The sequence below is a fragment of the Hypanus sabinus genome, chromosome 3 (assembly GCF_030144855.1).
Source record: "Hypanus sabinus isolate sHypSab1 chromosome 3, sHypSab1.hap1, whole genome shotgun sequence".
Classification (NCBI taxonomy): domain Eukaryota; kingdom Metazoa; phylum Chordata; class Chondrichthyes; order Myliobatiformes; family Dasyatidae; genus Hypanus; species Hypanus sabinus.
In genome coordinates this window covers 35,832,835-35,850,887 of record NC_082708.1, presented here as the reverse complement: position 1 = coordinate 35,850,887, position 18,053 = coordinate 35,832,835, and the positions used below count along the sequence as shown (strand labels likewise).

The window sequence follows — 18,053 nt, the reverse complement described above, 5'->3', positions numbered from 1 at the left end:
CCTTTTCCTGAAAATAGATTTCAGCAATATTTTGCTTTTTAATATCAATATTCTTGCCAATGTTTGGAACATGGTATTCATTACATTATTGCTGCTGACAGGCTATTTGAGGATCATCAGTACTGAGCACCAATGTTTATAGGCACTCAGCAATCTTTACTGTAGTTTTTGTTCAGGAATGGGACCTGAAGCTAATATTGTCCTCCCTAAGGCAGGAACACAAATTGTAATTTAGTGTGTCTGTTGCTTCTGTGCCTGATTAGTTAATTTGGAATAGGGGTGGAGATCAAGGACAAAGTCAAGTTTTCTTGATAAACACTGTACCAGTGGAGCTGAATGCTGACGTAGTTTTTTGCAAAAAATACTTTTGAATATTGTGGCCTGAAACATTTAGAACTGCTGAATGATTTAAGATTTTGAGACTGCAAAATATAAAAAGATGAAAATATTAAAATTATTCACCTTTTCTCTTTTGTCATGGCAGCTGGTTGGTGGAGAGTTTGATTTGGAAATTAACTTCATTATTCAGGATGCAGAAAGTATAACATGCATGATTGAACTTCTTGAACACTGTGATGTCACCTGCCAAGCAGAGATTTGGAGTATGTTCACAGCTATACTACGCAAGAGTGTACGGAACCTGCAAGCAAGCACGGAGGTTGGCCTTATTGAGCAAGTACTGATAAAGATGAGCAAAGTGGATGACATGATAGCAGGTATGCATTCTGTATGTCAAGTATGATTCTAATAGTGAAGACATTTAAAAAAAATTGTGTTATTATTTTATGTTTATTTAACAAACTTTTCAAAGTACATTGGTAGAATACAGTTTGGAGACTGTGATATCTTGCTTTTTAATGCAGATGGCAGGGCAGGTTAAGAAGATATGCAAGAGTAAATAGTGGCACATCCAGATGGCAGAAATAGGATTAGGCCGAGCCAGCATGGATTTACCAAGGGCAAATCATGCTTGACTAATCTGTTGGAGTTTTTTGAGGGTGTAACAAGGATGTTAGACGAGTGTAAGCCAGTGGATGTTGTGTACCTAGATTTTCAGAAGGCATTCGATAAGGTGCCACATAGGAGATTGGTGAGTAAAATCAGAGCTCATGGCATTGGGGGCAGGGTTTCAACATGGATAGAAAACTGGTTGGCAGATAGAAAGCAAAGGGTAGCAGTGAATGGGTGTTTCTCAGACTGGCTGGAGGTGACTAGTGGGGTACCACAGGGCTCTGTATTGGGACCACAGCTCTTTACGATTTATGTCAATGATTTAGATGAGGGCATTGAAAACTATATCAGCAAGTTTGCTGACGATACTAAACTGGGTGGCAGTGTGACATGCGAAGAGGATGTTAGGAGAATACAGGGAGACTTGGATAGGCTGAGTGAGTGGGCAGATACTTGGCAAATGTCATTCAATGTGAATAAATGTGAAGTTATCCACTTTGGAAGCTGGAACAAGAGGGCAGAGTATTGTCTGAACAGTGTCGAGTTAGGTAAGGGAGAAATGCAAAGAGACCTAGGAGTCCTAGTTCACCAGTCAATGAAGGTGAATGAGCAAGTGCAACAGGCAGTGAAGAGGGCAAATGGAATGTTGGCTTTTGTTACAAGGGGAATTGAATACAAGAGCAAGGATGTTCTTTTGCATTTGTACAGGGCCCTGGTGAGACCACACCTGGAATATTGTGTACAGTTTTGGTCTCCAGGTTTAAGGAAGGACATTCTGGCAATTGAGGAAGTGCAGCGTAGATTCACTAGGTTGATTCCTGGGATGGCAGGGCTGTCTTACGCAGAGAGATTGGAGAGATTGGGCTTGTACACGCTGGAATTGAGGAGATTGAGAGGGGATCTGATTGAAACGTTTAAGATAATTAAAGGATTTGATAGGATTGAGGCAGGAAATATGTTCCAGATGTTGGGAGAGTCCAGTACCAGAGGGCATGGATTGAGAATAAGAGGTCAGTTATTTAAAACAGAGTTGAGGAAGAGCTTCTTCTCCCAGACAGTTGTGGAGGTGTGGAATGCACTGCCTCGGAAGACGGTGGAGGCCAATTCTCTGGATGCTTTCAAGAAGGAGCTGAATAGATATCTGATGGATAGGGGAATCAAGGGATATGGGGACAAGGCAGGGACTGGGTATTGATAGTGAATGATCAGCCATGATCTCAGAACCTCAGACTCGAGGGGCCGAATGGTCTACTTCTGCACCTATTGTCTATTGTCTATTGTCTATAGTAAACTATTAACTCTCATGGGTCTACTCTTCCATTTATTAACATTATGGTTGATCTTTTATTTGAGAGCCACTTCCCATGGATATCATATTTCTTGCTTTCCTTAATATCAAATGGCATGCTTGTCTGTCATGAGGAGGTATATTGAGAACAGTTTTAAAATTAGTATGGAATAATAAACTTCATTATTTGAGACAAGGAAGTTGCATGGAATCTTGACAAAACCCAAGCTCAGTTACAATTGAATAATCTCAATGTTAGAAATGTGTGAAAATCTTTATGATGCTGCAGAAGAGATTTACTAAAGTGATTTGATTGTTGGAGGTCAGCAGCTGGAAGATAGATTGGAGGGGCAAGGATTTTGATCTTTGTGGTTGAGAAAGGATGTGATAAGAGTTATTTAAAATTTTGAAATATAAATAATGGATTTGGTGGAAGGTTCAAAAAGTTGATGAGCACTCTTAAAATGATTAGGAAATGAACCACTAGGAATCAAGAATACATTAGTGGCGTTGGGGTATAAGTGAGGTAGATTCGGTCATGGTGTTCAAAAGGGAAATAAGACAAACACTTGCAGCCATGGATACTTTCCATTTCAAGTAGTTATCTAGTCCCCTTTTGAATCCTGCTACTGAATCAGCTTCCAGTTTTCCCCTACCTCAGGCAATGACTTCCTGATTGGCTGGAGAATGACAGTATCTTCATTGCTATTTTATAGAGCCAGAAAGGATTTGAAGAACCAAATGGCCTCCTCTATACCTTTTTGTGAAACTATTTTGTATTCCTGTATCATTGTAAGCGTCTTGGCAATAAAATAATCTTTCTTTCTTTCTTTTTCAATCTTTTTATTGAATTTCATATATAAAAGAAACATAATATAATAATAAATCGGTTATAAATGCATAAGACTTGAAATTGAATTAGTAGTAGGATAACAGTACCCTATTAAAATATCAACATAGAAACATAGTACATTATCAATCAAGTCTATAATAATTATATGAAAAAAATAAAAATAATCATCAAAAGAAAAAGAAAAAATTATAAAAATACAGGCAAAAATATAAAAAAATACTAAACTAAACTAATATGGGCAATAATAACAGTTTATTTGTATATGATAGTGCCAAAAACTCCGGAACTCCATACCTGAACAAGGATAAGTAAAGAGAAGGCCTGGAAGAGGCCAAATTAATTCATATGAAAATGTCGAATGAACGGTCCCCAAGTTTCTTCAAATTTAATTGATGAGTCAAAAATAGTGCTTCTAATTTTTTCCAAGCTCAGAAAAGAAATAGTTTGAGAGAACCACTGGAATGTGGTAGGAGGATTTACTTCTTTCCAATTTTGTAATATAGACCTTCTGGCCATTAATGTTACAAAAGCAATCATTCGTCTAATTGAAGGGGAAAACTGATTATCATCCTCATTTGGTATACCAAAAATTGCAGTAATAAAATGAGGTTGTAAATCGATATTCCAAACTGAGGAAATCGTAGCAAATATGTCCTTCCAATAGTTATGTAAAGCGGGACATGACCAAAACATGTGGGTCAATGAAGCCACATCTGAATGACATCTGTCACATTGAGGGTTAATATGAGAATAAAATCGAGCAAGCTTATCTTTAGACATATGAGCTCTATGTACAATTTTAAATTGTATTAAAGCATGTTTAGCACATATAGAGGAAGAATTAACCATTTGTAAAATTTTTTCCCATTTTTCTATTGATATATTATATTGAAGTTCTTTTTCCCATTCTTGTTTAATTCTACCTGATATTTCTGGTTGTATCTTCATAATCATATTATAAATAAAAGCCACTAATCCCTTCTGATAGGGATTTAAGGTAAAAATCATACGTAAAAAGTCCATTGAAGTTGGATTGGGGAAGGATGGTAGAATTTTATGTAAAAAATTTCTAATTTGTAAATATCTAAAAAAGTTAGATTTAGGTAACTCAAATTTGTTGGAAAGTTGGTCGAAAGACATCAAACTACCTTCAAAGAAAAGATCACGAAAACATTTTATACCTTTCCTTTTCCATATGCTAAAGGCTTGATCTGTCAAAGAAGGTTTGAAAAAAAAATTAAGTAAAATAGGGCTATCAAGAACAAAGTTTTTCAGAGTAAAAAATTTATGAAATTGAAACCAAATTCGTAATGTATGTTTGACAACAGGGTTGGATATCTGTTTATTGAATTTAACTAAATCGGCAGAAAGAGAAGAACCCAGAACGGAGAATAGAGAATATCCCTGTGCCTTATTGCATTCTAAATTTACCCACTGTGGGCACAATGGTGAATCCAAATCTGATTTCCAATAAATTAAGTTACGAATATTATTCGCCCAATGGTAAAATCTAAAGTTAGGTAGAGCTAAACCACCATCTTTTTTAGATTTTTGTAATTGCCTTTTACTTAACCTAGGATTTTTATTTTGCCACACAAATGAAGAAATTTTTGAATCAATGTTATCAAAAAAAGATTTAGGAATAAAAATTGGTAAAGCTTGAAATAAATATAAAAATTTCGGTAGAATCATCATTTTAATAGCATTAATCCCACCAACTAATGATAAGGATAAGGGAGACCATCTTGTAGTAAGTTGTTGAATTTGATAAAGCATAGGTAGAAAATTCAATGTAAATAAATCTTTATATTTCTTAGTAATTTTTATACCTAAGTAGATAAAGTTATCATCAACAACTTTAAATGGTGTCCTTTCATTCAATAAAGTTTGCGCGTTTAAAGGGAATAAATCACTCTTATCCAAGTTTAGTTTGTAACTAGAAAAACTACCAAATTGAGCCAACAAGGATAAAATAGCGGGAATAGACCTGTCAGGATCAGAAATATATAACAACAAGTCATCAGCATAGAGTGATAACTTGCATAATTTCTCATTACGGGTGATACCAAAAATATTAGGAGATTCACGAATAGCAATGGCTAAAGGTTCTAATGCAATATTAAACAATAACAAGGGACAACCTTGTCTCGTACCACGAGATAATTGAAAAAAGGAAGATCTGTAATTATTTGTAAGAACAGAAGCTACAGGTTTATGATATATTAGTTTAATCCATGATATAAAATTAGGACTAAAATTAAAATATCTCAAAGTGTTAAATAAGTATACCCATTCAACTCTATCAAAGGCTTTTTCAGCATCTAGTGAAATAACACATTCTGGAATTGTGGGTGATGAAGTGTAAATTATATTAATCAATTTTCTAATATTAAAAAAGGAATACCGATTCCTAATAAAACCAGTTTGATCTTCTGAAATAATCTGTGACAATACCTTTTCTAACCTAATAGCTAAAATTTTTGTAAGAATCTTAGGATCTACATTTAATAGTGATAGAGGGCGATAAGATGCACATAGAGTGGGATCCTTATCTTTTTTAAGAATTAGAGAGATAGTAGCTTCATAAAAAGACTGAGGTAATCTCTTCTTAACAAATGCATCATTAAAAATTTCACATAGCCAAGGGGAAAGCAAAGAAGAAAAAGTTTTAAAAAATTCTGTAATAAAACCATCAGGACCAGGAGCTTTCCCTGAGTTCATTGATGAGATGGCCTCTCCTATTTCGGCCAGAGAGATAGGAGCATCAAACAAGCTACGATCTTCATCTGTCAGTTTGGGAATATTCAAATTGTTAAAAAAGTTATCCATCATGGACAGATCACCGTCAAATTCTGATTGATATAAAGATTTATAAAAATCTTGAAAAGTGTTATTGATTTCTTTATGATCAGTAGTCAGATTTCCATCTTGTTTACAAATTTTAATAATTTGTCGCTTAGTCGAAATAGCTTTTAATTGGTTAGCTAATAATTTACCAGTTCGATCACTATGGATATAAAATTGAGCCCTGCTCCTAATTAATTGATTCTCAATTGAAGAAGATAATAATAAGCTATGCTCCATTTGAAGCTCAACTCTTTTCTTATAAAGTTCTTTGGTAGGAGTCACGGAATAAATCTTATCAATTTCTTTAATTTTATCCACTAATAAAGCAATATCTAAATACCTTTGTTTTCTTTTACCGACAGAATATGAGATAAGTCCACGGATAAAAGCCTTAAAAGAATCCCAAAGTATTCCTCTGTCGATCTCTTCTGTATAGTTTGTTGAGAAAAACAAGTCAATTTGCTGTTTTATGTAGGTGATGAATTCTGGATCTTGAAGCAAAGTAGCGTTAAGTCTCCAAGATCTAGTATTATTCGAAAAGTCCGAAATCTTGATAGATAACTTCAAAGGTGCATGATCCGAAATAGCAATAGAATCATATTTACAGTCAATAACATCTGTTAATAAACGATGATCAATAAGAAAATAATCAATTCTAGAATAACTGTGAAATACATGTGAAAAAAACGAAAATTCTTTATCTTTAGGGTTCAAAAACCGCCATATTTCAGTGATTCCCGAATCAACCATAAAAGAATTAATAAGTGAGGCTGATCTATTCGGAAGAATTTGAATAGGTTTAGATCTATCCATTGAAGGATTCAAACAACAATTGAAATCTCCACCCATTATCAACATACATTCATTTAGATTAGGAAGGGAAGTAAATAAACGTTTAAAAAATTCAGGGCAGTCAAAGTTTGGAGCATAAATATTAACTAAAACCACTTTTCAATTAAAAAGTGAACCAGTTATCAACAAAAATCTGCCCTGTGGATCAGAAATAATTTCATGATGTGTAAACTAAATTGAAGGGTCTATAAAAATAGACACACCCCTAATTTTGGCAGTAGAATTCGAGTGGAATTGTTGACCTTCCAGAACCTAAAAAAGCGTTGATTATCCTCCCTCCTAATATGGGTCTCCTGTGCAAAAATAATATTAGCATTTAGTCTATGGAATACTTTAAATATTTTTTTACGTTTAATCGGATGATTTAAACCATTAGTATTCCAAGAGATAAAGTTAACAGACTTATCCATCATGCCAATACTAATTGTGTGTATCATAAAAGGTTAAAAAGACACATAACCCATAAATCAGGAAGAAGGAAAAATGATTCAGGAGCAACCGGAGAACATGACACCTCAAAAATATTAATAATTTAAAGTCAGCTCATAAACTAAAAGCAAAAAAATAAAAAGCAAAAGCGTGAAAGAAGATCCCTACCCCCTCCCCCAACCCCACGGAAAAAAGCCAAGCGGCAGGCGCACAAACTAACACTAATATTAGCCCCATTTTCAAGATGGCGACTTCATGAAAAGAAAGAAAAGAGAAACTATATAACACCCAGATATAAATACAGGGTTGTAAACAAAAAGAATATATATCAATCAAAATGAAAAAATAATATAAAAAAGCAAAAAATCATTAATAAAAAAAGATAACCTTTGAAGTTTAAAATAGTGTAATATGCCTTTAAAAAAAAATTCCATATTCAAATATAAGGAAATGACATTTCAAAAACAAAGACTTATGGGAAGAAGAAACGACATTTTGAAAGGACGATATTACAAAATATAGATGTAAATTCACCAATCTTATTTTTTAAAAAAAAGGTTATCAAAATAGAATTAAAAAAGGGTTCAATAACCACTACAATATATATATAAAAAAAGTTCAAAAATTCAAAACATTCGTCCCATTCTCAAATACAGGCAAATAAACGCTTACGGAAAGCAAAGTCTTATGGGAAGAAGAAACAACATCTTAAAAAATAAATCATTATTACAAAGTCTTAACATGTATATCTAATCCAGAGGGAAAAAAAATTAATTAAGAAAAAAGACATTATAGTAAAGTTAAAAAAGCATCTGTAAATCATGATAATAATAAAAAAAACCAGGTCTATAGACCAAAATAAAAAGCTTTACCGCAGCTTCATAAGTTAAAGCCTAAAACGAAATGGCGTCTTCTCTCCAAAAGTTCTTCCACATAACACATAGTTCAAGTTGTACAAGAAGAGCGATGTTCTTCAATGAATTTCTTCGCTTCTTCCGGAGTATTAAAGAAACACTGACTGTTGTCACTCTACGTAATTCTGAGATTCCCTGGGTATCTTAAAGCTTGTTTAAGTCCAATCGAATGAACCTCCGCCATCACCGATTTAAAAGCAATTCTCGCCCTCATTACCTCGAATGAATAGTCCTCCACAATACGAAACTTCTTGTCTTTGTGTGAAATCATACCTTTCTGACGAGCTAATCGAATTAAAAGCTCTTTCTCCCGAGGATAACGGAGACGGACAATCACAGCTCGTGGCTTGTCTTTCGCAGCCGAAAATCTCAAAACTCTGTGGGCACGATCAATAGTAGGTTTAACCCGCAAAACGTCCTTGCCAAAAATTTCCCACAATAAATTAGAGAAATATTCAGTTAAGTCACCAGACTCGAGATTTTCGGGAAATCCAATAATACTCAAATTCTGTCTGCAAGACCGGTTTTCAAGATCGGTGATTTTAAACTTATACTGCTCCACTATTTTAGCGGTCGATCGTACCTTCTCCAAAGTTTCGATTGTACGTATTTTTTCACAAATTATCTTGTCAAGAGCCGCAAACTTTTCTTCATGACTTTCAATAACTGCTGCCTGCGATTGAAGCTTGATATCAAATGATTTAATGATTTCTTCAAGCTCCGATATTTTTGCAGTAAGTTTGTTTTCCAGACTTGCAAGTTTAGTATCCAGCTTAGTATCCAGAAGATTGGAGATTGCATCGAGAGTTATAGGGTCTTTAGACGATTTCTTAGGTACAGACATTTTAAGTTTGAAAAAATTAAATCCAGTGTTATTTTTAAAAAGAAAAATAAATCATAAATATCAACCCATATGATTAAGTACGAAAAGATTTGATTAAAGGGTGATTATAGCTTAAAAAATGAAGAGCACCCAAAAGGCAGATGTCTACGTCGCCATCTTGAAACTCCACCCCGAAAATAATCATAAATCAAATAACATAGTTGCTGGAAATCTGCAATTAAAGTATAAAAGTGCTGTAAATATTTATGTCAGGTAACATCTGTGAAGGAGATTACAGTAAATGTTTAGCTGTGTGACCTTTGGTCAGAACTCACCAATGAAGCAATTATTCTCTCTTTATCTCTGTCTCTCTCACTCTCTCTGTGCCCCCTCCTCTGCCTTCTTCCTTCTCCCCACCCAATCTTTCTTAATACCAATTATCTTAGTCCCACTTTTCCACTTTTTTGTTTTTATTTCTCCTTCAATGTGTTTTGCTAGTTTCCACTCAAGGGTCGTCTTCAATACCTCATTATTTATTTTCACCTAACAGTCCGAGAACCAGAATAGGCCAATTTGTTGAACTGACTCTGCCATTGAGTAGGATTATGGTTGATTATATATTCATTAAGTTCACTTTCTTGCTCTTGTCCATAATTCTTGCTTTCATTATTGAATTTTGGAATCTGTTTTATTTTTAAGTAAGTTGAAGGACTCTACCCCACACCCCTGTGGGAAAGAGCGCCAAAGATTTACATTAAACATAAGAGATTCTTCTTCATCTCTGTCTGAAATAGTTGTTCCTTATACTGAAACTCTTCCCCTGGTTCTGAACGCTTTCAGGAGAGGAAACACCCTCCTCCTATTTATCTTGTCTAGCCACTGAAGAATTGTATGGATTTCAATACGGTTTTATCTTGTTGTTTTACTCTCCATTAAGCAGAATCGCATTGCTTAACCTTTTCTCCTTGTCTGGGATCATTGTGCTGAACCATCTCTGAACTGCCGCCATTGAAATATCTTTCTCTTTCAATACTTTTATTAGTTTCTGCATAAAAGAATACATACAAAAAGATAAATTAGTAAAAAAAAGTACCAAATGCATTGTATTAAAAATAGAGTTACAATCACAAACCCGTATTCATAAAAATTAAATTAAATTACATCGGAATATTGAAATATATAAATTTTGTTATACAGAAAAAAATCTAAACCCACTACTAAAGTCAGAGCTGTTAGGAAAAGCAAGAAAAAAAGGGGGAAAAACCTTTATCATATAATAAAATATATTATTAGCCACCATCTGTACTTTAACAACAAATCAAAGGTTTTGAGAACTATCTTTAAATAGAAGAGCCAAACTGTTCATGGACGCTAGATGTGATCTCACAACATTGTAGTAAAACTTCTCCAGTTTCATACTTCAGCTCCCTTAGTTTAGGCCAGCATTTCCCTATCACCTGCTATCCTCATCAGCTAGTTTTATGTTTTATCAACAAAGACATTCAAAACCCAAAATTAATTTTTTTTCTGAAAATGGTAAAATAATGAGGATGTAGGAATTGATTGAATATCTTGCCTCCTGCAAAGAAATAATTTTGTTAGTGTGGTAAGAAGCAAAACCTAGTGGTCGAATTTTACCAGTTTGAGTTGCTCTAAAACAGAATTTACGCATTTGATTTGGTACTTGTGCCTGTGATCTTTTTAAAATTGCGTCATGTTCATAAAGCCCTTTAACCCAACTGGTCCAAGTTAACCAAGATTCTCATATCAGAGTGTACTATGTGCACATATTTGGTTCATATCCCAAAAAAAGGTGACATCCATCATTAAAGATCCCAAACACCCAGGGCATGCCCTCTTCTTATTGCTACCATCAAGGAGCTTGAAGACACATGCTCAGAGTTTCAGGAACAGCTTCTTCTCCTCTGCCATCAGATTTCTGAATGGACAATAAACCTATGCACACTACTTCAGTATTATTTTTCCCTCTCTTTTTCCACAACTTATTTAATTTATTTTTAAATAGTTTAATAGTTCAATACTTTCATTCAATATCAGAGAAATCTATACCATGTACATCCTGATATTCTTGTTCTTCACAGACAATCATGAAATCAAAAATATGCCCCAAAGAATAAGTGACAGTAAAAATGTTAGAACCCCAAAGCCCCCTCCTACACAAGCAGCAGCAAAGCAACGACCCACACCCTCACTCACTTCAGCGAAAAAAATCATCACCCTCCACTCACCAAGCAATTGCAAAGCCCCTCAAAAAATTATGATTTGCAATATATCAAAAACTAACCATTCACCTGACAACTTGATATGCCACAGGCTCTGTCTCTCCCTAATAAAGGTGAAAAGAGGTGTCCCCTTTTTACAGCGAAAGGGAAGACATAACAAAACAACTTGCTGATTTATGATAAAGTCTTTCGCACTGCCTCTTATTGTAATTTATACTTTTTATTATTATGTATTGCAGTGTACTACTGCTGCAATACAGTAAGCTTCATGACATGTGCCAGTGATAGTTAATCTATTTCTGAACCTTTCCTATCCATGTACCTAGAGAAATAAGAAAGTATAGATGCTGGAATCTGGAGCAGCACATAAAGCACTGGAGAAACTTAGCAGCTCAGGTAGCATCAATTGAGCTTGAATGTCAATTTCCCTCCATCGATGCTGCCTGACCCACTGAAGTCCTCTAGTGCTTTGTGTATTGCTAGCTTTAAACCTGTCCCAAGTGCCCTTAACTGTTGTTAATTTATGTGTCTCTACTATTTCCTCTGGTGGTCATTTCATATACTGACCACACTGTTCTTCAGGTTACTCTTAAGTCTAAAACCTAAACCTGTGTTCTCTAGATTTTGTTTCCATGACCCTGTCTATGCCTTTCCTGATTTTATACAGTATATCTCCATAAGATTTCCCCTTATTTTTCTACTCTCTAGTGAATAAAGACCTGACTGCTCAATCTCTTTGCATAATTTAGTCCCTTGAGTCCTAGCAACATTTTCAAATATCTCTTCTGCACCCCTTTCAATTTAATGCCATCTTTCTTGTAGCAGTATAATTGGAAGCAAATTGACGAATGCTGTCACTCCAGTATCTTGTATAACTCCATCATAACATCCCAATTTCTGTACTCAGATCCCTGATTGATGAAGGCCAGCATGCCAAAAGCTGCCTTCGCATTTTGTCTACCTGTGATGACACTTTCAAGGAACCATGTACGAGGGGTGATTGATAAGTTAGTGGCCTAAGGTAGAAGGAGTCTATTGTAGAAAACCTAGCACATTTATTTTTCAACATAGTCCCTTCCTACATTTACTCACTTAGTCCAGTGGTCGTGGAGCATACAGATCTTGGACTTCCAGAAAATGCCCACTGATGGGTGATTGATAAGTTCGTGACCTGAGGTAGAAGGGCATGAGTTGTACACCTTTCATTACATGCACATGCAAGCCAACTGTTTGAGTGATTATGCAGAAAGTTTGAAGTTAATAACTCATCAGGGGTGGTTGATAAGTTCGTGGCCTAAGGTAGAAGGTGAGTTATTAACTTCAAACTTTTTGCATAATCGCTCAGAGTTGCCCTGCATGTGCATGTAACGAGAGATGTATAACTCACCTCCGTCTACCTTAGGCCACGAACTTATCAATCACCCATGCTGTGGACACTTTCTGGAGGTTCAAGATCTGTATGCTCCTCGACCGCTGGACTAAGTGAGTAAATGTAGGAGGGGACTGTGTTGAAAAATAAATGTGCTAGGTTTTCTAAAATTGACTCCGACTTCCGGTTAAGATGGCAGTAGCTTAAGTCGCTAAAACTATTGCTCTGCTCCATTTCATATACCTGCATTTATTTCTTACTCTTCCTCCACTATTGAAGTTGCTGGCTGCACAATGAGTGTATCTAAGCCTACTAAATCGGCAAAAAAAGGACACTCCATCGGGAGCAATCTTGAGTGACATTGTGTCGCTGTGGGAACAAACCCGACAAGATATGTTTTCTCAATTTAGTTTGTTGGAACTGAAACTGGATAAAATCAACTCTACACTGGAGAATCACACTCAACGTTTATCACGTGTTGAAGAAGTCACAGAGAAACTAGACCGTCGTTGTAAAAACCTGGGAAGAGTTTGCTCTGCCCTAAAGGAGCATAATAGCAAGTTAACTCTTAAAGGTTATGGACCTTGAAAGCAGGAGTAGACGCCAAAATCTTCAAATTCTCAGCTTGCCTGAGACTGTTGAAGGGGGATCTCCTGTTGAATTTTTCTCAAACTTTCTATGTGAGATCTTTGGAAGTGGAATACTTTCCAGTCCTCCAGAGATTGATCGAGCGCACCGTATCTTTACATCTCGCTCAGTGGATGGCCAGAGACCACGTCCAATGATGATATGCCTCCATCGTTACCAAATCAAGGATTTACTAATTAAAGAAGTTTGCCGACATAAAACGCTTCAATATAAAGGTCATGCTATCCGTTTAGTAGAGGACTATGCACCTCAGGTTATGAGTCAACGTGCTGAATACAGAGGAGTAATGAAAGTTCTCTACGATTGTGGACTTCATCCGTCTCTCGCCTATCCAGCTCGGCTCCGAATCAAGCTTAGGAACGGCAATTTTAAACGTTTTGATTCGGTTGCAGAGGCGCAGACCTTCATTGATAGCCTATCTGCTACTTCAAGTTCCTCAGATACGATATGATATGATTTTTTTTTCTTTTCAGCCTTTTTCGTAGACACCTCTTAAAGGTCTTTGGAGACTTTATTTCAAAATGGAGTCAGTGTTGCACTAAAAAATTGCTATCGATTCATGAAGTGACGACATCCTTGAATGGTTTTTTGTTTTTCTTTTCAGACTTCAGTCTCCAATTCCTGCAAATCTTGATATTTTTTAAATTTAGAATGTAGCTGTTGTCGCATCTATTTAATTAGTAGCTTAATTATGTTGCATTGTCCTATTGAAGTGTTTTTTTTCCATTTTCTCAATTTTAGTTTCTATCTTAGTTTCTATCTTAGTTTCTATTTTAGTTCTTTAAAGGTGATGATTTTTTTTTCTCTCCGGTTAGATTATTTTAACCTTAAGCAGCAGTTGATGCTGTACCTTTAAACTCAGTTTCGGGTTTGGATCAAATTCCTCTCGAATGGATTTTTCTTTGGTGGTTTTTTCCTGTGTTTCAAGATGCTATTTGTGTTTTTTTTCTTATTTTTATGATTTGGTTGGATCACTTATTTTGACGTTAAAGTTTTTTTTCTGTATGACTGAGTTTATAGATTATCTATTTTTTCGGTTTATCAACTCTAAGGGGAAGGTTGGGGTAAAGTTTTTTTAGACCATTATTATACTTTAAGATTTACAAACATTGAATGCATTGTTTTTTCTTGTTAAGGTAGATCTTTGTTTGTAACTCTTAAAGCTTTTTGGTGTTTATTTCCATTACTATATCCACAGTTGGAGTGGAGATAAATAAGATGTTACCTAATTGGAAGACCAAAAGGGGGTTAGTTTTTCTTGGGGAGAGCTTGCTGCTTTATATTTGCAGCTTTCTTGTTGTAGGTTTAGAGGGTGTGGGTGAGAACTCCAATGCTAATATTATATATGGAGTTTTAACATATTTTTACTATACAGGATGTAATTTCATCCTGTTTTTTCTTCTTCTATACTTTTGCCCCAGAATTACATATAAATTTCAGATATGGTTTAATGCCTGCTATCTTTTTTTTTCTTATGTTCAGTGGTTAGACAATTGAACTTTGTCAGCTGGAATGTTAAGGGTTTGAATCATCCGGTTAAAAGGGGAGAATGTTCGCACATCTTAAACAGCTTAGAGCAGAGGTAGTCTTTTTACAAGAAACACATATTTGTCACTCAGATAATTCTCATCTTATGGCACAATGGGCAGGACAACACTTTCTTCAACTTTTCAAGCCAAGTCGAGGGGCATTTCAATTCTTATAAACAAAAATGTTTCTTTTGAGCATAATAAGTTATCTGATCCTAATGGTAATTTTATTATCGTTTCGGGGAAACTTTATAATACACGGGTGGTCTTAGCCAACCTTTACACTCCTAACTCGGATGATGTAGGGTTTTTTCACCATTTTTTGGATTCATTGCCAGAACTAAGTTCATACTCTCTTATATTGGGTGGTGACTTTAACTGTTGGCTGGATCCAGTTTTGGACAGATCTTCTTCTATCCCTAGACAATTAAGTAAATCTGCTTTATTTATTCAAACTTTTCTTTCTGATTATGGAATATCTGATATTTGGCATATCTTGCATCCACGTGAAAGAGATTACTCCTTTTTCTCACAAGTTCACCATACATTTACTAGAATCGACTAATTTTTAATTGATAATCAATTGATCCCATCCGTCTGTTCTTGTGACTATAAGAGTATATTGATTTCAGATCATGCCCCACTTACATTGTCCATAGTTCTCCCTGACTTCCCTCAAGTAAATAAACACTGGTGTTTTAATCCGACCTTGTTGTTGGATAACGAATTTGTACAATTTATGGAGGATCAGATAACGTTTTTTGAAAATACTAATGCACTACCTGAAACCTCTAGTCAAGTGGTTTGGGACGCAATGAAAGCATATCTAAGAGGTCAAATAATTTCCTACACAGCAAATTTGGAAAGAAAGACTCACAAAGAACGTTTAGAACTGATCAATCAGATTAAAGCTATAGACCAATTATACGCTCAGGTCAAGGATCCGGAGTTATATAAGAAAAGAATGGAACTTCAAACTAAATTTAATCTTATTTCTACTTATCCGATTGAACGCCAACTTTTGGGCAGTCGGAGTAAGTTCAATATTCACGGGGATAAATCTGGGAAGTCCTTAGTTAACCAACTTAGGCGCTCTAAAGCAAAACAACACATCACTAAAATTCAAATGAGTAATGGGAATATTAGTGTGGATCAGTCTGAAATTAATGATACATTCAGGAATTTTTACTCTCAACTTTACATCTCTGAATCCTTTAATGGTAATACTACTGTTATGCAATTTTTAGATAGTTTAAATATTCCTAAACTTCCTTCTGATCTTAAACATAAATTGAATGAGCCAGTATCCTTAGAGGAAATATCCTCTGCTATTTCTGCTTTGCAGCCTGGTAAATCTCCTGGTCCTGATGGTTCTCTACAGAATTTTATAAATCATTTTCCTTATTGCTCTTATCCCAACATAGTTTAGTTTTTTCTGATTCTTTTAAACAAAATAAATTGCCTGCATCATTTGATGAGGCTTGTATCATTCTTTTAGCGAAAAAAAGAAAGGATCTATTAGAATGTGCTTCATACAGGCCGATTTCTCTATTAAATGTAGATGCTAAAATTTTAACTGAAGTTTTGGCCCGTAGGCTGGAGACTATTTTACCCTTAATTATATCTGCGGATCAACCTGGCTTTATTAAAAATCGCCTTCCCTTTTTCAATATTAGACGTCTTTTTAATATTCTATATTCATCAGGGAACCCTGAATGTGTTATCTCTCTTGATGCCGAAAAGGCGTTTGATCGGGTGGAGTGGCACTATTTCTTTGCGGTTTTAGAAAAATTTGATTTTGTATATAATTTTATTAAGTGGATAAGTTACTATATTCCCATCCAATTGCATCAGTTTTGACTAACTCCCAGCAATCCCAACCGTTTGATCTTAAACGTGCATCCAACAGGGATGCCCTTTAATTCCTCTGTTATTTGATCTGGCTGTCGAGCCATTGGCAATTGGTTTTCGTAGTTGTACTGAACTGACTGGGATCTGGAGGGGTTGTTTTGAGCACAAAGTCTCTCTATACGTTGATGACTTGTTGCTTTTTATATCAAACCCGACCACCTCCTTACCTTTGTTGTTTTCACTTCTCAATAAATTTAGTCAGCTATCTGGATACAAACTTAATCTACATAAGAGTGAACTTTTTCCGATAAATAAGGAAGCACAAGAATTAGAATTTCACAGTCTCCCTTTTAAAGTAGTCAGCAATTGTTTTACTTACCTTGGTATTATTGTAACAAGGAACTATAATCGACTGTTCGATGAGAATTTCAACAATCTTTTAAATTTTACAAAACAGAGATTAGCACAGTGGTCACCTCTGTCCATGGCTTTAGTTGGGCGAATTAATGTAATTAAAATGTATATTCTTTTTTTTATTATATTTTTTTATTAGTTTTTCAAAACATTTTACAAATTTAAAAACCCCAAATCCCAATGAGGAACATTAAAACAGTGCAAAATTAAGCATACAATAACAATATGCTACAAAGGAAGAGAATTTAGCAAAAAAAAAAGCACCTGAATTAAAGACAAGTAAGCTTAGTGTCCTCCCCAAGCCCCACAACACAAGAAAAAAAACAACAGCAACTCCAGACCAACCACAACACAATATAGAGAGTATAAGTCAGGACAGCCAAACTCCCAGACTGTGAATACACTCAGCAACAGAGGGTAATAATGCCTTCTACCAGAGAAAAAAAGGAGCTGAAAGCAAGGGACCGAAAAGAAAAAAAAACCCTAGTCAAGAGGAAGGTTATGAAAGTACTCGATAAAAGGTCCCCAGACCTTATGGAACTTTAGATCCGAATTGAGAACTGAATAATGAATTTTTTCGAGGTCCAAACAGGCCATGATGTCGTTAAGCCATTGAGCATGAATGGGCGGGGCAACATCTCTCCTTCCGAGGAGGATCAAGCGTCTAGCCAGGAGAGAGGCAAAGGATAATATTCGGCATTTGGTCAGACCCAGACATAAATCTGTCTCACCCCAAAAACCGAACAGAGCAATTAAGGGGTTTGGTTCTAGGTGCTGATTCAGAATACACGATAACGTAGTGAAGACATCTTTCCAGAATTTCTCCAAGCTAGGACAGAACCAGTACATATGGATGAGAGAGGCCATGCCCCTCTTGCATTTATCACAGAGCGGACTAACACTAGGGTAGAATCGAGATAGTTTAGATTTAGACATATGGGCTCTATGAACAATCTTAAACTGTAAAAGGCAGTGGCGAGCACAAAGAGAGGTTGAGTTAACCGATTTGAGAACTGAATCCCAGCTCTCCTCAGATAAGGAG

The 18,053-nt window shown here is 35.5% G+C and overlaps 1 protein-coding gene across 2 annotated transcripts in view; it reads left to right on the top strand.

The window, feature by feature from the left end:
* The window catches only part of nbeaa (neurobeachin a), a 790,167-nt gene that overhangs the window by 108,320 nt on the left and 663,794 nt on the right, over window positions 1-18,053 (top strand). For both annotated transcript variants that reach the window (XM_059964072.1, XM_059964073.1), the window contains exon 2: window positions 485-716. In XM_059964072.1, coding sequence (XP_059820055.1) covers window positions 485-716 — 232 coding nt within the window. The remainder of the gene's footprint in view (window positions 1-484; window positions 717-18,053) is intronic.